Source organism: Oryctolagus cuniculus, chromosome 11 (genome assembly GCF_964237555.1).
Source record: "Oryctolagus cuniculus chromosome 11, mOryCun1.1, whole genome shotgun sequence".
Lineage (NCBI taxonomy): Eukaryota > Metazoa > Chordata > Mammalia > Lagomorpha > Leporidae > Oryctolagus > Oryctolagus cuniculus.
In genome coordinates, this window is record NC_091442.1 from 14248111 (window position 1) to 14274750 (window position 26640).

Sequence of the window (26640 nt, forward strand, 5' to 3'; positions counted from 1 at the left end):
CTTGGAGATTGAACAAGCAAATGGAAACTCACTCTGTATCCCCCTAACTTTCAAATACATGTCTTAAAAAATCCCCTCTATGTTGATTTCTCTCCTTGGGGGAGGGGAGTGGCTGTTTTCAGAGGGGGGGCAAGTCCCATGGGGAAACCACTGCCGGCTACCAACAGCGCAGGTCCATGCATGGACATGGCCAAGGCTGATGGAATCACAAGGCTTGGCTGTAGCTGACTGTTCTGTCTTGAAAAGGGAAAGGACAGGAGTTCGGCCTGGCTGGTTAGCCAGCAGCTGGGATACCTGTTATGGGAGTGCCTAAGTTTGGGTCCCAGTTCCATCTCCCATTCCAACTTCCTGTTAATGTGCACCCTGGAGCCAGTAGGTGAGGGTCCCTGCCACTCACATGGGAGATTCGGATTGTGTTCCAGGCTCTTAGCTTCTACCTGGCCTAGCCCTGGCTGTTCCAGGTAGTTAGGGAGTCAACAAGTGGACAGGAGAACTCTCCACCTCAGATACGATTATAAAATAATTAACTTCCCACACTGAATCTTACGAGCCATAAAAGGTGACCGAACACCTTGATGGTTTGTTGTGGAAGGAGAGAAAGCATCAAGCAATGGGCTGAAAGAGGCTGTGTAATTAACAGTCATTTTTCTCCTGATGAAATAGAACATCCAGTCTTTAAAGAAAAGAGAAAGCCAAATATTAGCCCTAACCGGAGTAGCTGGCTAGGTCTGGTGTGAAGGAAGCAGTGGTGACACATCAATCCACAGGCAAGCAACCAACTGATAAAATTTTTTATTCCACTTTGAATTTGTACACTTTTCCTGATTATTCCGTGTAAGGTGAAACTAGAGCTGTTTAAAAGACAAACACAAACCTAGTACATCAATAACCGGGGATTTTCTTTTTTTGCTATACTATTTTCACAACCACAGGTGTGCTTGCTAGGCAATGTAACCATCACAGAAGCAAACATCAGGCAGAATACTGGTGAGGAAAAACAAAGCAAGAAAGAGCTACCAGCTACACAGACAGGCTTGGCTCCGCATTCACTACCGCACTTTCAAGCGCCAAGAATGAACTGCACATTTTTGTTCAGCTAGAAAGAAGGGATTTTTTTTTTTTGGTTTGTTTTAAATCAGTGCATGAATGTTTCTTTTCTCATGTCAGCAGATGGACGAACAGGACTCGAGAGCTACGTGGAATGTCAAGAGGTGGAGGGCGGGACTGCGGGAGTGCAGGGCCTGGCTTCTCCATTCTCACTGCGGTGTCCATGCGCTTCCCTGCACCACGGGTCTCTGCGTCAACACGTCTGGGGACTGCGCAGGAGAAGGAGCACACCTGGCGGATCTGGTGACCTGTCCTAACAAGCATTATCAGGGCTGGCTGCAATGCAGGGGAGTCATGGACATTTAAAAATACTCCTTTGGATTCTCATCTTGACGTGACTGGAGAACAATGGTCATGCTGGGAACTGGAGGAAGACAGAGCCAGGGTGCCGGGAGCCCTCGGAAGCAAGGCCTGCTCACCAAGGTGCTCACCAACATCTCTCACCCTCTGCCTATTTAGTATGACAAAGTGAACAAGAGAAAAAGAACTAGGAAAGAACAGAAGGAAGAAGGAGGACAGAAACTAAAGGGGGAAGAGAAACCCATGGTCAGCAGTTGGGAAGGACAGGGGGAAGAATGTTTAGGTTTCCAAATGTAAAAGCCCCGAGCTAGGAAGAACCCAAGGACTGAGTATTCTTCAAGTGAAAGGCAGTCTCTCCAGAACGCCGTTCCTACAGGTGTTATCCAGGACACGGGAAGGCCATCCATAAGACACACGGCTTTTTTTTTTTTTCTCCTTTAGCTAAGTGGTTACAAGGAAAACAGATTGCATCGTTCTCAAGTGGCAAGTGGGTAACATATTGCTGAAGGAAATGGGGTTCAGTCAGCGCTGTGTGAGCACTGGACCTTGTGCAGTGTCATAACCCAGTTATCTGCCTCAAAGAATTTTAATTTCAGGTTTTGAGTTTCCTCAGAGGATGACACCATAGACATTTGTGGTCATGAACTTTTGAGCCCAAACCAGTTACGTGTCCTTAAACCCTGACCAGGCAGAATTACTGTGAATTACCACTGAATTTGAACGCCAAATGGTGGTGTCTCGCTCCAAGTCCCAGCATCACAATATAGTTTCTATAACTTTCTGTACAACTTTACAATGGATTTGTACTTCAGTGACTATTTTGATATCAGATTAAACTTTCCAAAAGTTACACATAATTCAGGTCTTTTTTTTTTAACCAGTAAGAGTTCTGCTAAATTACAAAACCCCATAATCACAGTGTTCAGTTTTTAAAAATTAAACACACAGTAATCCTGTCAATGTTAATCAAAATCAAAACTTCAGAATGCCGTGGCATTTATGTGACCAATCTAGATTTAGATACAAATACCAGCTGTTTATCCCATAGACCATTTTTGCTAGGCTGAGGCTGTGAAAATTGAAAGTCAACGTACGATTCTTTTTATCGCACAAAGGGATGTATGTGGAGGGCACAGAGTGACACCGAACAGATCACAAAGCACGGCAGACATTAGTTCTCTCCCTCCCCAGCATCTCCTTCATCTCCCTGGTTTTCCGACGTCCACAGCTGCAAGAAAAAAAAAAAAAGCACAATAATCAAAGTAGGGCTATGAACACTTACTCAGGGAGGTGGCCCAGTCAATGTAATCTTATCTCACGGAATTATTTAAAATTCTTCCTGTATTACTGCAGTGACGATTGCAAAGGTCAAAACTCAAGTAGGGGCTGGCGCTGTGGCTCAGCAAGTTACACTACCGACTGCAATGCCAGCATCCTATATGGGCGCCTGTTAAAAGACTCCTGGCTGCTCCGATTCTGATCCAGCTCCGTTCCAGCATGCGCCTGGGAAAGCAGCCGAAGACGGCCCGAGTGCTGGGGTCCTTGCACATGAGACTCAGACGAGCTCCTGGCTTCTGCCTGGCCCAGCCCTGGCCACTGCAGCTATCTGGGTGTGAACCAGCGGATGGAAGATCTCTGTCTGCCTCTCCCTCTCTGTAACTTTAGCTTTCAAATAAATAAATCTTTAAAAAAATTTAACTACAGGCCGGCGCCGCGGCTCACTAGGCTAATCCTCCGCCTAGCGGTGCCGGCACACCGGGTTCTAGTCCCGGTCGGGGTGCCGGATTCTGTCCCGGTTGCCCCTCTTCCAGGCCAGCTCTCTGCTGTGGCCAGGGAGTGCAGTGGAGGATGGCCCAAGTGCTTGGGCCCTGCACCCCATGGGAGACCAGGAGAAGCACCTGGCTCCTGGCTCCTGCCATCGGATCAGCGCGGTGCGCCGGCCGTGGTGCGCCGGCTGCAGTGCGCCGGCCGCGGCGGCCATTGGAGGGTGAACCAACGGCAAAGGAAGACCTTTCTCTTTGTCTCTCTCTCTCACTGTCCACTCTGCCTGTCAAAAAAAAAAAAAAAAAAAAAAAAAAAAATTAACTACATTTAACAAGATAAGATCCCTCTTGAATCTTGGAGAACAGAGAATTATTAAGTAGATGGAAAGGAAACAGACTGAAAGCCCTCCAGAAGTAGCACTCACGGTGAGATTGTCTCTAAGCAACTGCATGATCAGGGTGCTGTCTTTGTAAGATTCTTCATTCAGTGTATCCAATTCAGCAATTGCTTCATCAAATGCCTAAAACAAAGAGCTGTTAGTAAAGAATCCAAGAATTCTCTGGAGCTGGTTTAACCCATTTCTTTTGCACTATTAAGTGACTATAATTTCTTTTCTTGTACAGAACTTCAGGGCAACCTGGGCTATTATTCCCTTGTTTGCTGGTTGCTTCAGCAAACATACAACGTACATTTACAAAGCAGTAATGAACAATGACAAATATTCACAGTAAGAACTGTTGTACCCTCTAAGTAAGCAGTATTACTAGTAGCCCTAGCACATTTACTATAGGCAAATTCACAATTCTTTAATTACCAAAGACATTTCTAGTACTTTTTTTTTTCATTCTTGCTTTAACTAATACTCAAAAGGTCTGGATACAAAGATTAAAGGAAGACGAGTGAAACTTTTATCACTAAATCTGATTTAACGGATACAACTCTGAGAATTCATTTCATAGTGTGCATATTGAAAGACAACAACAATATGTAGAAAAGACTGAAGAGAGGAGGTAATTCAGTACACGAAGCACATGTGGTGTGACTTGTTCCACTTACACAGCCACAGCCTCCCATCTCCATACAAGGATGACAACACGCAATCCAGGCCAAAACGTGACGAGAAACAAGAAACTATCTTCACCTGGAATTTTCTACAACTCCCTCTCCCAACAAAATGCAAAAAACAAGTGAAACAAAACAAAAATCAGGAGGAGTTATTGAGGAAAACAATTTAAAAAGGAAAAGGTCTATATTTGTCTCATGAAAGAAATAATCTCACTCCCAGAAAACCTTTAAAAAGTCCAAGACAGTGAGTATGTTCAGGAATAAAAAGAAGACATCAAAAGCAAAGTTTATCAGGACCTGCAACCACAGCGGGTCTGTCTTACCGTTTTTGCCAGGCTGCAAGCCTTTTCAGGGGAGTTTAGAATCTCGTAGTAAAAGACGGAGAAGTTGAGCGCCAGGCCAAGCCGAATTGGGTGTGTGGGCTGCATTTCTTTCTTACTTATTTCAAATGCTTCCTGGTAAGCCTGCTGGGAGTTCGATACAGTGGCTGTAAGAAAGATGAAAAAATATTAAAAGCTGAGTTCTTTCATAGGTTGACACTGAATCTGTCAAAGCAGGTCACAGCAAATGATCAATCACTTAAGTTGTCACTATCTCCACCATTTAATTATACATTTGTCAAATATTTACTTACAAACCAAGTACTATATTAAATGGGTGGGAGGACACAAAGACAATTATAGAAAGGTCTACCAAAGGAATTAAAAAACCAAGACACAACTTTTTTTTTTTTAAAAAAGATTTACTTTATTTATTTGAAAAGCAGAGAGATCTTCCCTCTGCTGGTTAACTCCCCAAATATGGCGAAGGCTGAAGCCAGGAGCCTCCTCTGGGTCTCCCATGTGGGAGGTAGGGGCCCAAGCACATGGGTCATCCTTGGTTGCTTTCCCAGTGCATCAGCAGGGAGATGGATGGTAAGTAGAGAGCTGGGACTTGAACGGGCGTCCCTATGGGACACTGGCACTGCAGGCGGTGGCTTCACCCACTATGCGACAGTGCCGGCCCCAGACTAACATTTAATAAAACAGAATATGGACAACAACATGCCCTGGGTAGAAGGTCCTATGCTTTATAGCCAACAGACCCAAACTTCAATTCTCAACTCTTACTAATTAAGTAGCCGAGCGCAAGTAAAAACCTCTGTGAGGGGCAGGTGTTTAGCCTAGCAGTTAAAATGCTCACGTCTCCCATCAGAGCGTCTGGGTTTGATTTTTCAGCTCTGGCTCCTAACTCTGCTTCCCTCTAATGCAGACTCTGGGAGGCAGTGATGACAGCTCAAATAATCAGGTTTCTGCTACACATGTGGGTAAACCTGGATTGAGTTCCTAGTTCCTGGCTTCTACCCTGGCCCAGCCCCAGCCACTGAGGGCCTTTGGTAAGTGAACCAGCAAATGGGAGCTCTCTACCTCTCTACCAACATATCCCCAACAAAACCTCTGTGAACCTTGGTTTCCTTATCAGAAAAATAGGTAGACTTTCATCTAAATTCAAAAGGTGGGGCTGATGCTGTGGCATAGCGGGTAAAGCCACCATCTATAGTGCCAGTATCCCATATGGGTGCAGGTTCAAGTCCCAGCTGCTCTGGAACACCTCTCTCTCTCTAACTCTGCCTTTCAAATAAATAAATAAATCTTAAAAAAAAAAAAAAAAGACTCGTAAGGTTACATGAATAATAAATGAGACTCTAATACACTTGTCACATAGTAGCACTTCCCTTATTCATGGCAGAATCTGTTCCAAGACCTTCAGTGAATGCCTGATTTTGCAGACATAATTAAACTATATAAACATAACACTCAGTTTTTTCCTATATATACATACATACCTATGATAAACCTTAATTTACTAATTAGTCACTCTAAGAGATCATGAAAATAATGATGAAATAATTATAATACACTGTAAGTCTGTACTTTGGAGCCACTATTGATAAAACATAAGTTATCTGAACACAAGTCCTAAGACACTGCATCATCCTTCTGGTAACCAAGATAACTACTAAGTGACTAGCAGGCAGCAGCTTGTAAGGTGTCAACAGGCTGGATCAAAGGATGATTCGTGTAACACAGGATTTAGTCCTACTACTCAGAATTGTTTATTTTTGGAATTTTCCATGTAATATTTCAGACTGGTCAACTGTTAAGTTACTAAAACCTTGGATAGGCAAGGCAGTACCATTGCCAAATACTCAAGATATATATCTCTTGAAAGTTACCAGACTTTCAATGAACTCCACAGGCTATTTGTGTCTAAAACACATTCTGATTTATCAGCTTCCATAACCCCATTCACCACAATGCTGTGGTCTTTAAATTCTTTAGAGTATGGAGATGTTATCTACTGAGAGCATACACAACAAAAACTGTTAAAATCATTACAAAGGAAGATGTTTGTTTTTAAAAATGTTACTCACTTTGCTTATTGTCTCCAGATGCCACCTCAGAAAGATACCTAAAATAATCTCCTTTCATTTTCAAGTAGAACACCTTACTTTCTGGTTGTGTAGCATTGGGAATAAGGTATTTGTCCAACAGCTCCTGGAAAAACCATTCACACTGTTAAGAATTTAGAAGTATTTAAAAGATGTTAAAACTGTATTTGAGATTCAAGATACAAACTGCCACTTCTAAGGAATTTTTTTTTGAAGATTTTAAAAAACCCATTTTTCATCCAAGTTACTAAACAGTGTTTAGCCCAGGTTCTAAAAGCAGATGCCTGTATTCTGTTAAAAACCACTTTGGCCATCCAAAAGGGGTTAAAGTTCAGTCAGACACTGGATGTTATGGAGGCCTTAAAACTGGTGATGCAAAACTACACTGAAATCATGGAAAGGCTCTCAAAAGAAATATGATTATAAATATGGGAAGAATCCTGTTTTAATGTTAATATATGTGTACATGCACACAAACATGGGGAAAGCCTGGAAGGATTATGCTAATAATGCTTCTCTTGATGATAGAATTAGAATGATTTAAAAAAAAAAAAAACTTTGTGATTTATATTCTTTTACCTCCCCTTTAATAATATAAGCTTGTAATATTTCCATAATGAGGAAAAGAAACCAGAAAACAAAACCTTTCCATTCAGGGAGGAAAAGGTGACAACAGAGCAAAACTGAAAGAGGTTTACAGTCAATCCGACCTGGGTGGCTGCTGTCTGTCTGTCTGACCTCATCACCTCGAGCCTCAGTTCTGCTGGGCGATGCCACAAGGGATCACAAGGGATCACAAGGGATCACAAGGGATCACAAGCACCACCTTCCAGGCCAGTTCTGAGGCCAAGTGAGCAAACGTCGCCTGGCACGTAGTAAGCACTCAGAGCGTAGCTAATACTATTACCAACAATAAATTCCTTTAAACATTTATGCTTACAACAAAAGTAGTTCTGAAGGAGTCCAAGCTTCGTATACAGAGCAATATTTTCGAAGAGTTGTTTTAGAATGTGGCATCCTGAAAAACTGGTTAAGAGGCAGTAAGTACCATGCTCTTCTTCACATTCCTTCAGGTGCTCTTAAAAGCTGGTCTACATTTCAGGAATTATGGAACTTTCTTGCCTTTGGAATGCATGCCATACTTCATCTGAATACCAGATGTACCTAACATTCAGGAATTAGTGCACCATTAACAAAGCCCCAAATTACCAACAGGCAACAAATTTAGCCCTGACACTTACACCGTGAGTCTAGTAGGAGAAGCAGCTGAATGCAAAGCTAAGTCAAAGTGAGAGGACACGGGAGAGCAGCAGTGTAAATATTCAGGCAGATGGGGTTAAACTCCTCATGGGCTGGGGATGAAGAGTACTGCCTGCTGGCCAAGAAACTGCCCTAGTTTTCAAAAGAAAGGTGTCACGGCCAGTAATTTGGAGGCAGTCAGCAGGGGAAAGCCAGATAACAAATGTGAATGGATCCTTTTCCCCTTCAAAGCAGCCTTCACTGTACATTTTTACCTGATTTCACCTGAAGGGGAAAAAAGGTCCCGGTAGCTCCAGGTGTGAGGCAAAGACCAAAAGACCATGATTTGCTCCAGGATATACACCCTTCCCTCCAACCCCACACTGTGGCCAGAGGACATCGGTGACACCAAGCAAGGGCTTGCATCAAGCATCAGTGACAACAGTCCAGTCCACCTTTGATCTGGTTTTAGAAGGCATGCCAAACTTGACGGGTGCGCCTTTCAGACAAAGACAGGCCTTTATATTGTGAGGGCTGGACTGGAGAGGGACGGAAGGGCAGCTCAGCTTTTTGATCCTGCCTGCCCAACTACAGATGACATCACCACTGAGACTAACACACAGGATGGCCTATGTAGGACTGCAGCTGTCTATGTGGGAGACAAGATGGTGTGGTGTTGATTAAATGTTCCTTTTTCACAGCTCTTTTGGGTAGGAGAGGAAAATACCCCGGAAGTGATCAGCAACCTCTGATCAAGCGAAAGGTGAGAAAGATCACATCATACGCTGAAAAACTAGTTGCGAATGACGCGCAGCTTTCCAGTGCATTCAGACACCTCCCTCAGCAGCCGAGAGCCTGCATCTGGACACTAGTCAATGCTCTTCAGAAACTGCTGTCGGAGCGGAAGCACTGCCACTTACCAGAACATCATTGCAGATGTCCTGCAGCTCTGCCTCTATCTTCTCACGGTACTCTTTGCCCATCTGCTGCTTCTTCTCATTCCTCTCTGTTTTCTGTTCAATGCTGGAGATGACACGCCAGGAAGAACGGCGGGCGCCTACCACGTTCTTATAGGCCACAGAGAGCAGGTTTCTCTCTTCATTGGAGAGCTCGTGCCCTTGTTCCGTGACGGCCTTCATGGCTGCAGCCATATCATCATAGCGCTCGGCCTGCTCAGCCAGTTTGGCTTTCTGTACCAGCTCACTTTTGTCCATGGTCATTCCCTAGAATGAGAAAAACAAAGAGAAAGCAAGTGTCAGGCTTTGGAAGAGACCAGGAAATGAACGTGTGAATCGTCTTCCAACCCACACCTAACTGTGAAACTCCCAGTGCCAAATACCACCACCAATACTGATCCCTCTGGCTTTTTCCTTACTTGAGTCACGTACTCTTCCCCAAGCCCTACAGGGTAGGTATGTTCACAGCAACTCTCTTCCCCTTTTCACAGGTGAAGAAACAGAGAGAAGGTGAGGGTTATGTCCCAAGGAACATTCTAAGCAGAAGACAGTAGAGAGGCAACTCAAACTCAAGCCTATTAGGTTTAAGATCCACTACTGGCCGGCGCCGCAGCTCACTAGGCTAATCCTCCGCCTGTGGCACCGGCACCCCGGATTCTAGTCCCAGTTGGAGCGCCAGATTCTGTCCCGGTTGCCCCTCTTCCAGTCCAGCTCTCTACTGTGGTCCGGGAGTGCTTGGGCCCTGCACCCGCATGGGAGACCAGGAGAAGCACCTGACTCCTGGTTCGGATCGGCGTGGTGCACCGGCCACAGAGGCCACTGGGGGGTGAACCAATGGAAAAGGAAGACCTTTCTCTCTCTCTCACTGTCCACTCAGAAAAAAAAAAAAAAAAAAAAATCCACTATTATAGTCTGCCTTTCCAACGTAGACACTGCTTAGTAACTATTTCTTTAAAAGCATATGCTAGGCCGGCGCCACAGCTCACTAGGCTAATCCTCCTCCTTGCGGAGCCGGCACACCGGGTTCTAGTCCCGGTCGGGGTGCCGGATTCTGTCCCGGTTGCCCCTCTTCCAGGCCAGCTCTCTGCTGTGGCCAGGGAGTGCAGTGGAGGATGGCCCAAGTGCTTGGGCCCTGTACCCCATGGGAGACCAGGAGAAGCACCTGGCTCCTGCCTTCGGATCAGCGCGGTGTGCCGGCCGCAGCGCACTGGCCGCGGCAGCCATTGGTGGGTGAACCAACGGCAAGAGGAGGACCTTTCTCTCTCTCTCACTGTCCACTCTGCCTGTCAAAAAAAAAAAAAAAAAAAAAGCATATGCTAAATAGATGTCCTTTACTCTTTTTCAGTATTTTTTAATTAAAGATTTATCTACTTATTTATCTGAAAGGCAGAATTACAGGGAAAGAGGGAAAGACACACAGAGAGATTTCCATCTGCTGGTTCACTCCCCAAAATGACTACAGCTGCCAGAGCTGAGCCAGGCAGAAGCCAGGAGTCCGGAGCTTCTTCTGGGTCTCTCACTTGGGCCATCCTCTGGTGCATTAGCAGGGAGCTGGATCAGAAGTGGAGCTGCCTGGTCTCAAGCCAGCGCCTATATAGTATGCTGGCATCCCAGGCGGCAGCTTTACCCACTATGCCACAACATCGGCATAGTTTGTGATCTCAGTCCAACACTCGAAGTCTTCTCTTCATTGTCCTTTTTGACCAAATCTCTTTTTCCCATAGTATAGGGGAAAATAATTTCGAAGCAAAAGACAGGATTTTAAATGACCTATTGGCACTGTCCATCAAGCAGCAGGTACCTGAAAAATGGAAACCATTATTATCATCTCCTCTGCTGTCTGCTAACTTTGTTGTAAGGACACAATGCAGAGGAAGAGTATAAACTAAAGTCAGGCAGAGTTGGCTCTATCCAGTACTAGTGCTGCTACTTACAAGCGGTAAGACCCTGGCACATCATTTAACTGGAGAGCTTTCATTTCTTTACTGGGAAGTAAGAACACCACTCCTTCTCAGAGGGGCTGCTATGAGGAACAAATGACTAATTCATATGAAAGCATTTTTAAAAGCATTATATGCAAATATCAGGCACTGATTTGTATGTGGTACAAATTGCGAGAGGTATATACTATAACCAGCAATAGAACTTCTTTCAAACAACAACTGAATTCACCTGGATTACAACAGGTATTTACAACTTTTTCTGAAAGACACAAATTCCAATGTCTATCATTTTATCAAATCCTTTATGTGTTCAAATCAGTGAGTACCTCTTACATGACTGTGCTGGACATGCAGAGCGAACTCCAAACTTTCGCTAGGTTAAGCCACTGAGATCCCGGGGCTGTTTGTTACAAGCCATATTATCTTGAAGTTATATATTCTCTCAGTATGTCCACCCTTCTTGATTGTAAAGTCTTTTGAGATCAAGACAGTATTTCCATCATTAAATAACCCTACTTCACTGTACGTAAAATGCCAAACACAGCAGAAAAGTCAACTTTGAATGACTAAACTTCAACTAGGCTCCCAAACTAAGTATCCACTCCACCAGTCCTCTCATTAACAGTTAACTGATATTCCAACACATACTGACTTCTTGGGACCCCCCCTCAAATGTCTACATCCTAATCCCCAAAACAAAACATGGCCTTTTTGGTTTGAGAGCAATTATGTCAAGCTTCCTTGGGATCACTGTAAGAAGTCTTGGAGACTGAAAACCATCAATACTCTAAGATGGAACCCATTCTTTAAAAATGTGTTCATTTATCTGTTCCAAAAATTTTTAATTACACACACAACTTACAGTGAACAAAATCCACAGCTAAAGGTCCTGATGCCTACTGCTTATGTAAGTTCTGATTTATGTAACATGGATTTTGAAGAACTAAACCAATTTCAACAGGAAATGGGTTACACAACACCCAGCAGTCTAGAGAAGGCAGCAGACAAGGGAGAAATCAAATTGTTCCCATTTCTACATCTATAATAAATCTCCTACCGGTAATCTTTCCCTACTTCCACTACTTTCAGCCTCTTGTTATCTCTAGCCACCTGCAGGTCTTTGCCATCAGATTAATCTACTAAGTCACTTTCTGCTTAAAATTTTAAAAATTTCCCGCTGCCAGATAGTAGGGTAAGATTTTCTCCTATCATGAAAGTTTGCCAACTATCAGACTTTTCCCACAACGCGTATGTGCTTTTCTGCCTATGTTCATTAAACCTCTCCTCTCTCTGGAATGGTCTTTCCCATTTACCTTGCACACAGACTCCTCAGAGCATGGCTCATGTACCATCCCCTCCGTTTTTCCTAAGCCACTGAGGTTGAGCCATGTAACGTGACAAGTTACCAGCCTCATGTGGCCATCCACTTGAAATGTGACTAGTGCTACTCACTGAAACCATATTTTAGGGGCCGGTGCTGTGGTGTAGTGGGTAAAGCTGCTGCCTGCAGTGCTGGCATCCCCTATGGGTGCCAGTTTGGGACCCAGCTGCTCCACTTCTGATCCAGCTCTCTGCTATGGCCTGGGAAAGCAGCAGAAAATGGCCAAAGTCCTTGGGCCCCTGCACCTGCATGGGAGACCCCAAAGAAGCTCCTGGCTTCAGATAAGCACAGCTCTGGCAGTTGCGACCACCTGGGGAGTGAAGCCCTCTCTGTCTGCTTCTGCCTCTCTGACTTTCAAATAAATAAATAATAAATGATTTTTTTTAAAAATGTAGCTACCAGAAAAATTTTAATTATATGTGGTTTGCATTTGCATTCTATTTCTACCGGACAGTGCTGCTCTAAGATTAAAATATTCTTACAAGGCATTTCGTCTTACCTTGACATCTCATTTCTTCAGTACTAAAATTATCAATCAATCTATCTATCTATCTATATATAGACCAAGTCACTTTCTCCACCATAAGCCCCTTTGGGAGCTTATGAAATACTGGGACACACCTCCCACAACATCCTGCCTGTAACTGGCATGAACAAGTTATCTGCTGAATGAATAACAGATTCTGACATGAAATAATAAAACCACAAACTGAGCTTTTTCCTCAAGTAATTGGAAGTACCTATTCCTTGTAAACACCCATCACATTTGAACCTCATTGCTCATATTTCTGCACGGTACTTCAAAACTACTTCATCTGTCGTGCCTTCACCCTTATTGGTAATTTCAACATTCTTCTGGCTGCCCTACCAAATCTCAACTCTACCTGGCTTTCAGAGTTCTTCTATAACTTAGCTCCTCCTTACCTGACAGGCTTTTTTTTTTTTTTTTTTTCATTTTATTTCAAAGGCAGAGTGACAGACGAGCAGTGAAAGATCTTGCATCCACAGGTTCACTCCCCAAGTGTCTTTAACAACCAGAGCTGGGCCAGGCCAAAGCCAGAAGCCTAGAACTCGATCCAGGTCTCCCACATGGGTGGCAGGGACTCAAGTACCCAAGCCATGACCTGCTGCCTCCCAGCATGCACACTAGCATGAAGCTGGAGTTGAGGCAGGACTCAAATCCAGCACTGGATGCCCCCCCCCCCATACACAACCATCAGGCTTTCTAATCTCCTATTTTGCAACAGGTGACTTTCTCTCAAATTGGATAGCACATGTTTTATAAATGCCATACTCAAACCTGCCTGAAACTATTTCATCTAGAATGTTCTCTTATATACTTTACTTCCTCCCTACACAAATCCTGTCTGTCCATTTAGGCCTAGAAAGCCTTTTCTGGCTGTTCCAGACAACACTGATCTACCTTGCCTATGACTCCAAATATACCTGTAGCCCATCACAATGTCCATGGCTTTGTTATGCCATTGTATGGTACAGATGATAAGAACTGTACCAGTTACTAGTTTCACATGTGTGTCCTAAAAGGAAAACTGTACATCTGTTTCACGTTTAATGCTTCAAACCATGACAAACACAAGAATCACACTCAAATAACTATAAGCTTTTCAACAATTTCTGGGACAGCACAAAGAACACAGACTACCTATCCGGAGTGTAGCAGCAAGGCAACAGAGCACAATGTGCCAGCGTGTACCTGTGAGAGCTCGTTAAATGCCATCTTCCAATCAGGCTCTACCCTGGAAGAGTCGCTGTGGCTAGGAGGGGCAAGAATTAAAGAATAGTGTATGTGGAAAATCTTTAAAAATGCACTATTCAAAGCCAAATTTGAGGCACTATTATTCTTCTCAAATAACGTTACCACATTAGCCCACAAAATGTGGGCTTGGTTTTTTAAAATACTCAATCCAGTGAAAAGAAAAAGCAAAAAAAGGTGTATTAAACTTATAGAAAGTGAGTATGTTACAATGCTAATATCCCTAGATAAGATTCCACCCCTCAATGAACTCAAAATGGACACCCGTTAATTGTAACTGATTTCCTTAGCTAGTTCCTAACTGAATTTTCTAGAAACTTTAAGTAGTGATGGTCTATCGTCACAGCACACCTTTCTTCTCAGACTTTGTGTAATCCAGGGCCTACCAAGAAAAACACTGGAAAGAGAGCCTACATTTGCTTCCGAAAAGGCTACAGTCTGATCATCAGGTCTGGCACCAACCCAGCAGAGTCAAGAAACAGAGCAGGCAGAGGCCAGCATTGTGGTACAGTGGGTTAAGCCATAATATGATGCCTGCAACACATGCTAAGCACTTGTTCTAGTTCTGGCTGCTTCAGTTTCCATTCAGCTCCCTGTTAATGTGCCTGGGAGGGCAGCAGAAGATTGTTCAAGTGTCTGGGCACCTGCTACCCATCTGGGAGACCGGGACAGAGTTCTAGATTCCTGGTTTCAGCTTGACCCAGCCCTAGCTGTTGCAGTCATCTAGGAAGTGAAATCAGCATATGGATGATTTAACTCTGTCTTTCAAATAAGCAAACAAAATCAAAGAAGATGGAATGAAGGCAGGCAGGCAGGCAAACTCACGGAAAGCCACAGGAGGTCTAACTCTGCAGTAGGCTAAGAATATCCTGTGATGAGACCATTTCAGGAAAAGACAGCCATGCTCAAGAACAGGAGTTCTTCAGCACACCCGTATGGTGATGACGGGTGTCAATCTGTTCTAAGTCACTGGATGCAGCACTTCGGAGAGCAGGAAGCATTTACTGCCAACAGCTTAGTGAAAAACTGGAAACAACTTCAATATCCAACAATGGGGAAATGGTTAGAAGAGAGATATATGGTACAAGATTGCATGGCCCTCAAAAGAAGGGATTTAGGGCCATGAAAGAATTTACTTAAGAGCTATGGGGAATGGAGGAAAGAAGCTGCACAATAGTATTTCTATTTATTTATTTATTTTTTGACAGGCAGAGTGGACAGTGAGAGAGAGACAGAGAGAAAGGTCTTCCTTTGCCGTTGGTTCACCCTCCAATGGCCGCCGCGGCCAGCGCGCTGCGGCCGGCGCACCGCGCTGATCCGACAGCAGGAGCCAGGAGCCAGGTGCTTTTCCTGGTCTTCCATGGGGTGCAGGGCCCAAGCACCTGGGCCATCCTCCACTGCACTCCCTGGCCACAACAGAGAGCTGGCCTGGAAGAGGGGCAATCGGGACAGAATCCGGTGCCCCGACCGGGACTAGAACCCGGTGTACCGGTGCCGCAAGGCGGAGGATTAGCCTAGTGAGCCGCGGCGCCGGCCCTGCACAATAGTATTTCATTGTGATAAATTACCCCCTGGAGAACATAGAAATATCAACAGAAAAGTTAACACCAAGGCTAACAGTGGTGCTCTCCAGTTACAATCCTCATTTTGAATGTTCTTCAAGCATGAATTACCATTTTCTGGTATTTTCCCCATGTCTTCCCATTCATGCACAAATGAGGCAAAGGGCCTGGGCTAAAGTACATACAGGTAGGCCTCCTCTTTCTATAGTCATTGTGCGAACATAGCCTGTGTTAAGTACCAAGAAGCCAAAATATTTTGTATTTTTGGGGCCAGTGCCGTGGCACACTGGGTTAATCCTCTGGCTGTGGAGCCGACATCCCATATGGGTGCTGATTCTAGTCCCGGTTGCTCCTCTTCCAATCCAACTCTCTGCTATGGCCTGGGATAGCAGTAGAGGATGGTCCAAGTGCTTGGACCCCTGCACCTGCATGGGAGACCAGGAAGAAAGCACCTGGCTCCTGATTGGCGCAGCTCTGGCCATTGGGGGAGTGAACCAACGGAAGATCTTTCTGTTTCAGTAACTCTACCTGTAAAATAAATAAAAATAAAAATCTTTAAAAAATTTGTATTTTTAATATGAAAAATGGTTTGCTTTGGCCTGCGCTGCGGCTCACTAGGCTAATCCTCTGCCTGCGGCACCGGCACCCTGGGTTCTAGAACCGGTCGGGGCGCCGGATTCTGTCCCGGTTGCTCCTCTTCCAGTCTAGCTCTCTGCTGTGGCCTGGGAAGGCAGTGGAGGATGGCCCAAGTCCTTGGGCCCTGCACCCGAATGGGAGATCAGGAAGAAGCACCTGGCTCCTGGCTTCGGATCGGCGCAGCGTGCCGGCCATAGTGGCCAGTGGGGGGTGAACCAATGGAAGGAAGACCTTTCGCTCTGTCTCTCTCTCACTGTCTAACTCTACCCGGCAAAATAAAGAAATAAATAAATAAAATAAAAAAATAAAAAAATTAAAGAAAGTGGCTTGTTTCTTTTCTAATAAAACCTTATTTTCTTTCTTTCTTCTTCTTTTTTTTTTTAAATCAGAAAGGGAGAAGAGGAAGAGTGTGAATATGACATGCATCTTCCATTCCCAGGTCCACTATGCAAATACCTGTAACAGGGTGGGGCCAGGCCAAAGCCAGGAGCCTTTAACCCAATCTTTAACTACCTCAACCATCATCTGTTGCCTCCCAGGTGTGCATTAGCAGGAAGCTGGATCAGAAGCGGAGGAGCCAGGAATGGAACCTAGGCATTCCAACATGATGCAGTTGTCCCAAGCACCATCTTACAAGCTGTGTCAAACATCCACTCATTTTTTTTTTCCTGAGAAAAGCCATTGGTGCAGATAAACAGAAAGCTATGAAAAGTAATTCTAAAGGTGTTCACAAAATAAGACTTCTTTCAGAAAAATGAAACCTTAAATCGGATGATAAAGCTAAAATCACTTTCTACGAACCAACCTAGCCCTTCCAACTCACTTCTCTGCCTAAGGGACATTTTCTAGTCAGGGTCAAAATACTGAAAAGTCATTTTCCAGTGGCCAAAGCAAATATCCAAGGATAAAGACAAGAAAATGACTGTCTACCGCTAAGCTCTCTCTACAAAAGGTCACGGCAAAGCAAGCAAAGTCGAAAGTGACAGCTGCAGCCTTTAGCAGTGCTTTCAGATGCTTTATTTTCAAGGAAAAGAACACAATTCTGAAGTAATAAGTTTTAGCTGAGTCTAATAATTTGTTAGAAAGTTAAAATAAGGGTGTCACTGTCCATCACATGTCAGGAAAAACTCAAGTTCCATATAAAACATACAGTGGCATGTGAGAGAAGCCCCACATAGAACAAATCTGGATTTATTTAGGGGAAATTGTGATTTTTTACTGTTTCATATTTCAATTTTCTGCATCTGTTTCCTCTCTCTCTCTCTGCCTTTCTAGTCAATAAATAAATCTTTAAAAAAAAAAAAAAAAGTCACGGGACCAGTGCCATAGCACGGCGAGTAAAAGCCCTGGCTTGAAGCACTGGCACCCTATACGGGCACCAGTTTGAATCCTGGCTGCTCCTCTTCTGATCCCGCTCTCTGCTATGGCCTGGGAAAGCAGTGGAAGATGGCTCAAGTCCTTGGGCCCCTGCACCCGCGTGGGAGACCCAGAAAAAGCTCCTGGCTTCGGATCGGCTCAGCTCTGGTCATTGCGACCATCTGGGGAGTGAACCAGTAGATGGAGGACCTCTCTGTCTCTACCTCTCTCTCTTTCAAATAAATAAAAATCTTAAAAACCTAAAAAGTTACTTCTCAAAACGATAATGTATATAATCCAATGTGTGCTCAAATAGCTGTAAAATGAAAAAAACTGCTAGCGTATGCTCTTCGCAGGCATGGATTCATGGATTACAATGCTGCTTCTTGGGAAAGCAACCTGCTAGAATCAGAGGGAAGAGATTTAATTTAAAAGTAGCGAGGTCCTGACTCATTTTATGGGTGACAGGACAGATATTTGAATAAAGTCATGTACGCTTTGATGAAACAGAAATCAAAGGTCAAAGTAGATAAAGAAATGAGAAGAATTATCAATCTGGAGAGAGGCTCCCATTTCAACGGGATAATTTCTGAATTTCACATTTGTATCATTCCATACAGAGCATCCGCAGCACCATAAAGTACAAGTGACGGCTCTGGAGCGACTGCTGAAGGAAAAACATGCCAAGCTGCAGGGGGACTGAGAAAGTCTTTGGGAGCAGGTGGCCAGTGGGTGTCATCCAGAAAGTTAAGTACGCCTAGCTCTCAAAGAAAACTACTAATTGAAAAACACCCACTCTAAAAATGTTTGTGCCATTCTACACACAATAGAGTCCTGTATTAAATTTAATTCCATTCAAACATTTGCAGGTTTTTTGTCAGAAAATGATACAGTATATCTGAGACCCAGTCACTAGCAGTACGTCCAGTCAACAGTCAATTGTGGAAGAAAACCGCACCTGTTTTAGAAAATCTTTACCATTCTTTTCCATCTTAAGGGGCACATAACTTGCAATCTGTTTTATTCTGATTTTGCTTATGCTGATTAACAAACTTATATGTTTCAGAACTCAACTTCTGGGAATAACTGACTATACAGGGGACACAGACATTGGCGGTGACCAAGACCGCTCCAGCTCACAAAGGGAATTTGTTAGTTAAGATAGCAGACTTTCAGACCCAGACAAGCAGGGCCTGCACTACGCCCCTCAGAATCAGGAAGCAGCTATAGAAGATGTGATGACTCGACGCCCTTCAACATCACTTAATTAAGAGAACGGAGGCTCTGAGGGGCCAGTGTTGTAGGCAGGCATACAGGGTAAAATCGATCAGGTTTGTGAGCTAGAAGACCACATCTTCACCACACCCCTGTCTGACCACATCTGTGTGCCTACCTGCCAACCAGACTAATTAGCCACACCCCTTTAGAAGTGGATTAAAGGCCTGGAAAACCGTGGGCCCAGCCCTTTCTTTCCTTTGCCCTAGATCCACTTGCTGCCCCTGCCTTTGGACCACCTGCCCCATGCTTTCTGGCTTGCATGCTCCTTCATGTGGCTGCTCCTGGTGCTCAGTATGAATCCAGATTTCCCTTTCTTAGACAGGGCCCTTACTCTCCTATACATTTCTCTCACTGAATAAAAAGCTTAAAAGTTAAAAGAAAAAAATCCTTACCCTTTCATCAACAACATCAGTTGTTATCATTAATAATTATATCCAATTATCCAATTATATCCAATTATATCCAATTAGCTAAGATTAAACTTAAAACAATGAAGGCATTAAGTGACATGCCCAAGATCACAGAATGTGAATCAATGGCAGATAAAACAGTAAATTGATCTCTTGGCTTCAAACGATCAATGAGAAAAGACAGTATCTTAACACTGATCCACAGAGACAGCCCAATTGATTGACCTCATGAATAGGTTTAAATATTTGGGCCCACGAACACAACAAAGTCTATTTGTCTGAACCACACACTGCTTAAAAGTTTTATTTTTTTAAATATTTATTTAATTTTTTGAAAGGCAGAGTTACAGAGAAGCAGAGAGAGAGAGAGAGAAAGAAAGGTCTTCCATTGGCTGGTTCACTCCCCAAATGGCCACAATGGTTGGCGCTGGGCAGATCTGAAGCCAGGAGACAGGAGCTTCTTCCGGGTTTCCAACATGGGTGCAGGGGCCCAAGGACTTGGGCCATCTTCTGCCTTCCTAGGCCACAGCAGAGAGCTGGATTGCAGTGGAACAGCCAGGACTCCAACTGGCGCCCAAATGGGGTGCCGGCACTGCAGATGGTGGCTTTACCCGCTATGCCACAGCACCAGCCCTCAGAGTTCTATAAAGGAGTAAATATGCTCATGATGCAAAAACATACAGCCCAGTCCCTGCACTTGTTAAGTGCTTAAATAAATGGCAGTCAGTATACTCCACTCAAAAAGTTAACAGCCAGCCAGAGAAGGGGCACTTACTACTTACCTCGTTTCTTTTAAATCTAGGCTGCCCCCCCCCCTTTTTTTTTTTTGAAAGATTTATTTTTTTACTTGAAAGAATAACAGAGAGAGCAAGAGACAGATCCTCCACCTGCTGCAACGGTGGGGCCTGGGCAAGACTCAAGCCAGGGTCTCCCAAATGAGTGGCCAGGGCCCAAGTACTTGGGCCGTCTTTTGTCGCTTTCACAGGCCATTAGCAGGGAGCCTGACTGAAAGTGGAGCAGCTGGGGCACAAGATGGCCACAGCGACATCACTGGCAGCAGCTTTCCTCAATGACTCTTCTAAGACAAGTACATTTTAATTTACCTGTGCCTATTTCTAGAATAGCACTTATCATGGTTTACTTGCAAATATCTTCTCCCACACTGGATTGTGAGCTTAAGGTAGGAACCAAGACTTCTATCTTTGGACACCCAACTCAGCACTATGTCTGACACAATACATTTAAGACCATCCAATCAATTGATGCATTTTTCTTAAGGTGAACAAGCTGTACTTTTCAATGTGGACAAAGCAGGCAGACCACCTCTGATAAATGTACAGTCTATCTGAGCCTGCCTTATGAAAAGAATTGCTTCAGTTCTTATCAGGAGACAACACTAAGTTTTTTGACTAATATTTTCCAGCCACTAATCTTTGAACTTATATATTCAAAGTGAATTTAAATAAGCCCTCAGAATACCTCCTGTCCATCTCCTTCATTCAAAAGCACAACTGGTTGCCGGCGCCGCGGCTCACTAGGCTAATCCTCCGCCTTGCGGCGCCGGCACACCGGGTTCTAGTCCCGGTCGGGGCACCGGATTCTGTCCTGGTTGCCTCTCTTCCAGGCCAGCTCTCTGCTGTGGCCAGGGAGTGCAGTGGAGGATGGCCCAAGTCCTTGGGCCCTGCACCCCATGGGAGACCAGGACAAGTACCTGGCCCCTGCCATCGGATCAGTGCGGTACGCCGGCCGCAGCGCACTGGCCACGGCAGCCATTGGAGGGTGAACCAACGGCAAAGGAAGACCTTTCTCTCTGTCTCTCTCTCTCACTGTCCACTCTGCCTGTCAAAAAAACAAAACAAAACAACAAAAAAACACACACAACTGGTTAAGCAATACAAAACACCAGCTGATTTAGTAAATAACAAATAACTTATGGTCTACCTAAATGTGCAAGGCACTTAAGGATTTACATCAACTCATTTAATCCTCAGTATCTGATGAAGCAGCTAACACTGTACCCTTTTACAAATAGTAACCTGCTCAGGGTTACACAGCTATAAATAGTAGAACTGGGATCTAAACCAGTCATAATTTAAAAATCAACACTCCTTTAATGCAGCACTATCTACTAAAAATCAATTACAGGAGCTGGTGCTGTGGCATAACGGGTAAAGCCTCTGCCTGCACTGCCGGCATCCCACATGGGCACTGCTCCACTTCTGATCCAGCACTCTGCTATGGCCTGGGAAAGCAGTGGAAGATGGCCTAACTCCTTGGGCCCTTGCACCTGCATGGGAGACCCAGAAGAAGTTCCTGGATTCAGATCGGCACAACTCCAACCATTGTGGCCATTTGTGGAGTGAATAAGCAGATGGAAGACCCTCCACCACCACCCCGCCTCTTGTCTCTCGGTAACTCTGCTTTTCAAATAATGAATAAATAAATCTTTTTTAAAAAAAGACTGATTCCCAATGCTTGCTTAAGACAGAATCTCCAGCTTTTTGAAGACCGGCACTACAGAGAAGTTTCCTAACTACTTCATGTTAGCTTTCAATCTTTTTATCCTTGTCAAGGCCACTCAGAAATAACTCTACTTATTGGGTCTCTTAAGGAAAACAAACCAAATAAACAGTATATGAAAACTGTACATAATAAAGCATTGGCCAGAATTCCTAAAAGAGCCAACTGCTCCAAAATCTGCTGGGAATGACCCATCCTGGTGAGACCATCTCTCATTTGCATCTCACAACTATCAGAAACACTTAAGATGCCACTACTTGATCTTATAGTAGGAAAAGCTGTAACATACATCACAAAAATACAAAGTACTCTATTTTTCCTCCCTAAGTATTCCCCTTAGAATTATCGCTTCCGAACGCAGCTCCAACTGTGTCTCACCATGACACTCAGGTGACTATGAGGACCATATTCACACAGAGCAAGATCGCTCTAAAGTGTAAGTTGTGGGGCCAGTGCTGTGGAGGAGCAAGTTAAGCCACTGCCTGCAAGGCAGGCAAGCCAGTTTGAGTCCCAGCTCCTCCACTTCCAATCCAGCTCCTCTAATGGCATGCGAAAGCAGTGGAAGATCTCCACCCATGTAGACTGATCAGGATGAAGTTCCTGGTTCTGGCTGGCCCAGCACTGCCTGTTGCGGCCACTTAGGGAGTGAACCTGCAGATGGAAGAGCTCTCTGCCTCTCCTTCTCTCTCACTCTGCCTTTCAAATAAATATCTAAATTAAAAAAAAAAAAAAAAAAGCTTAAGTTGCTTTTCTTGCCCCCTACTAGGATGAACCATCACCTCCCCTAAAAAAATGTAGGAACCAAGGAACTTAAAACTCTCTTTACAAAGAAATTTTTATTTACTCTCTAAGGCATTCTTTTTTTTTTTTTTTAAAGATTTATTTATTTATTTGAAAGTCAGAGTTACACAGAGACAGGAGAGGCACAGAGAGAGAGAGAGAGAGGTCTCCCATCCGATGGTTCACTCCCCAGATGGTTGCAACGGCCGGAGCTCTGCCGATCCGAAGCCAGGAGCCAGCAGCTTCTTCCAGGTCTCCCACGTGGGTACAGGGGCCCAAGCACTTGGGCCATCTTCTACTGTTTCCCAGGCCATAGCAGAGAGCTGGACAGGAACCGGGCCCATATGGGATGCCGGTACTTCAGGCCAGGGTGTTAACCCACTCTGCCACAGCACCAGCCCCTAAAGCATTCTTATTTAAAGAAAAACTGCTTAGTTTGGTGCCACTGAAGGAGCAGGTAGCATAACGTGACACTGTAATTTAAAATTTTTCCTTTACATATATATTCCTTCAACTCCAACAAACTATGTTAAATCTCAAAATCTACAGAAAAATACATGATAAATAAAAACTAATGATGGTCATGATCAAATTCGTTTTGATGAAGAATCTAGGTCTGTGTCCCACAAAGTAACCCAGGAGCTTTCGCCCTAGAAAAACTGGATTCCTCCCAGGCGTGCTTCATGATGCACACCTGCGGCTTCATTCCCACAGGTCAGAATGGGCACCCCCCCCCATAAAGTACATTACGGATCTACTGTCAAAAATAGCTACAATTCAAATTCAAGGATATAGAATACATGTAAAGAGAAATTAAAGGCTAAATGGTGTTTAAATAAATGATCGGCATGTGTTGCTCTACAAGTAGACACCTACTCTTTGTTAGTGCCAGATCACCTGGCTCCAATTCCTTCCTGACTCTAGAACTTACCTTGAGCTGTACATGGAAGGGGTCTTGGGAAAATTATTCTTCTCTGTGCCTCAGTTTCCTCATCTGTAAAATGAGGCTAACAGTATTTACCTCTCACTAGTTGTTATTAAGACTAATATAAAATGCTTAGAACAAATTGTGGCACACAGCAAATACTGTAATTATTATTTATTATTATTACTGTTTGATGCTACTTCATCGGTGATAAATAAATCAAACAGGTGTAGTCTACATTCCTGTTTATGTCATACAATATACGCTACGCCTGATCTGCACATGTGCACATTCACGCATGTGGTTAATCACCTTCTGTATCCCAGATGCTCATTTTAATTACTGAGTTGTCACAATACATCAAAGGCTGCATCACCACTTGCACTGTACAGATGAGAAAATGACAGACTAGATTTTCTATGTGCAAAATAAAAATTGGTAACAACACCATTTTTTGAAAGCAGTATGTGCACAAAGCAGGGCTGGGTCTCAAATGTAACTGGAGAAAAGCAAATTGTCATAAAAAAAAAAGCAAAAGCTTTCATTTAACAATTTACAGTTTGTAAAAAAGCTTCATGACCACACTAGAGATTAACTAAAATGCTGCAAATCATACTAAAAAATATTACCGCCTACATCTGAAGTGCATTTACCTGGTTCCAATTTCAATACTCCTTTGGTTTCTGCACCTACAGCCAAATGGGCAAGATGCACATTTCGCAGTGGCTCAGATCTCCGGAGACGCTGCCTAGGAACTAGCACCATGGGAATCTGCTCAGCCTGGTTTCAGAAAGGCTGCCTCCCTGATCCAGGGAGATCCAATTCTAAAATGGCTTCACCATAACACAAGCACTGCATCATGGGAAATGTACACAAAATTACAGGGTAGGAGCCATACTCCAGGGGCTTACGGTCCATAAATATTTGCTACTGATGAATAAGGATATTCAGTGTGAAGCTAAGTGTGTGGGCTAGGCCAAATCACCTTTCTCATACAGACTTCATCTGTAAGATGGGTGACTGACTTATCTCATTGAAGGCAGATGGGAAAATAATCCAGCCATTGCTACTGGATTTGCAGCCACCCATTTTGAAGGCCAAGCTTAAAATTCCAACTTGGACCTGACAAAACTGACCAGTTTTTATACTCTCCATACTATGTGCTGTTAGAGACATGGGTCAGAAAAAATGAGGGCTCAGATATCTAAAATATCCCTGAGAAAGAAATGGCGTGCACTGGAAGCAATGAAGAAATTCACTACCGAGCAATATTTCTATACATACAAAATTCCAACAGGAAGATGCAGAAATCTCAGTGGCCACGTGTCCATTTCTACATCACTGTATATGGTGTGTGCCTCCATGTGGACCATTCAGACAAAGTAATCAGTGCAAGGAACCTTCAGCTTCCCAGCGCTCCATTTCTCCCTCGTGGCTCCTGTAGCCAGCCGATTTTCTATGTTCGCAACATCATCTTGCCAAATTCCAGCTCCCACACAGGGCAAGGAAAATCAGAGCCTGATGCCATCCAGCCTTTACCAAAGAGAACTGCAGCAAAGGCAAGGACAAGACGCCATGTATTTTTACAGAAAGGTTGGCAAACTGTCTTAGCCAATGCTGCCACCTTTGAAAACTCCATTACATGCGAGTTCTCCATTTGCAATAGGCAAAAATGGACTCAGCTTCTATAGAAAAGGAGTCGAGCGTTCTCATCCCTTCCCCCGGCTACCAGGGAAATTCGGGACTGAAAAACGTGCTCTCACACACAGTCAGGGGGAATCTGGGCCGAGGACACGAAACACTCGGGCGTTAAATGACGGCGCATGCCCTGGGAAAATATTCCCAACACCAGCTGGTGGCTTTTTTCCCCTGGAGATCCGGCCTGACTCAGACATCGGTCCCAACAAATGCATTTTCTTGCTTCAAACCTCCGACCTGATCTTCCCAGGGAATCTCGGGTCCTGCCGGGCTCCGTACCCAGCGGAGGATGATGAAATGGCTTTGCTGCAAAGTGGGTGGGGGTTTCCCCCCTGCTGTCTCCCAAGGTTAAACCCCTTACTCATCCAGGGGTAGCCAAGCAGGGGCACCGGGGCGCAAGAACTCGCCTGCGTTTGCTTAAATTTTAATTTTTGGAAGCCGGAAAGCCCCAGAGCCGCAGTGACAGGGCTGAAAAGGGTAGTTCTCGCCGACCGAGGCGCAGGGAGGGGTCGCGCCGGGGATAAAAGCCCAGCCAGGAGGGAGGGGCCGGGGCCAAGGCTCAGCCGTCCCCGACCCGCAGTACCGAGCCGCACCCTGCCCGCCTGGCAGGGCCGCCGGCGGCGCGGGAGGCCCGGGCTTCTGCAGGCGAAGGGCCCGGCCCCGGAAACAGGGAGGGGCCGCGGCGAGGTCGGGCCCGCGCCGCAGCCGGCAGCCAGGGCCGCGGCAGCCGCGCACCGCCACCCCCGGGGGCTCACCCGCAGGGCCGACATCGCAGCCGCGGGCTGAGGGGGACCTGGAGCGTGGGCCCCTGGGGGCCCCGGGCGGGCCCGCGCCGCACTCACCGTGGGAGGGCTGCAGGGGGCAAAGAGGCTTCCGAGCGAAGCTCCGAGAGCGGCGACCGCTTCCTTCCCAAGCCTGCTCCTCAGGCAGCGGCGACGGCGGCTGCAGGGGCGGCAGCGGCAGCAGCTAACCAGGCTCCGGAATCGGCGGCGGCGGTGGCTGCAGCTCCACTTCCGCTCCGGCCACCGCTTCCGCTTGGCTCAAGCCCCGCCCCTCCCTGCGCCGTCTTCTCATTGGGCAAGTGAGGCACGGGGTTGCCCTGGCCGCCCGAGAGGGGCGCTGACGGCAGGGAGGAGGAAGAAGAGCCCAGTGCAGGGCCGCAGCGGACCGGGGCGGGCGCAGGGCCGGGAGAGGTAGCAGGGAGGAGGCGGCCGAAGGGGAAGGAAGTGGGGCGGGGGGACGGGAAGAGGAGGCGGGAGGAGAGAGGGCGGAGATGGGGGTGGAGGTCCAGAGATGGGATGTGTGGGAACAGGGAGGACTCGGGTGGGGGAGCGCCCGCGCTGCTTAGGTTGGAGCCTGGGCAGGGCCAGGCACAGCGATTCCCAGGGTGCAGGTTCCCACGCCACCCCGGAAGTAGTCCTCCCGGGGGTCGGAGCCCCAGCGCACACACCCTTTGGCTGCGTGCTGTGCGAATAACTGGACCTCGGAAGACAGAAATTGCTCGTCCCCCCGTTT

At 45.4% G+C, this 26640-nt stretch overlaps 1 protein-coding gene, 1 long non-coding RNA gene and 1 pseudogene across 8 annotated transcripts in view; 1 reads left to right on the plus strand and 2 right to left on the minus strand.

Moving 5' to 3' along the window:
• Positions 1-776: 776 nt before the first annotated feature.
• On the minus strand, positions 777-26103 carry YWHAB (tyrosine 3-monooxygenase/tryptophan 5-monooxygenase activation protein beta). The gene is made up of 6 exons (XM_002721227.5): positions 25968-26103; positions 8827-9129; positions 6650-6773; positions 4560-4723; positions 3596-3691; positions 777-2635 (listed from the first exon to the last, which is right to left on the minus strand). The coding sequence occupies exons 2-6, from the start codon at positions 9124-9126 to the stop codon at positions 2579-2581; spliced, it is 741 nt and encodes a 246-aa protein (XP_002721273.1). The 5' UTR covers positions 9127-9129; positions 25968-26103; the 3' UTR covers positions 777-2578.
• LOC127491233 (small nucleolar RNA SNORA51) lies at positions 15652-15770 on the minus strand (annotated as a pseudogene).
• Positions 26104-26187: 84 nt separating the features above from the next.
• The window catches only part of LOC103352375 (uncharacterized), a 30649-nt gene continuing 30196 nt past the window's right edge, over positions 26188-26640 (plus strand). For 3 of the 7 annotated variants that reach the window (XR_011379866.1, XR_011379868.1, XR_011379865.1), the window contains exon 1: positions 26188-26318. This is a non-coding gene — a long non-coding RNA (uncharacterized lncRNA). The remainder of the gene's footprint in view (positions 26319-26640) is intronic. The other 4 variants (XR_011379871.1, XR_001795724.3, XR_011379867.1 and 1 more) reach the window with 4 other exon arrangements.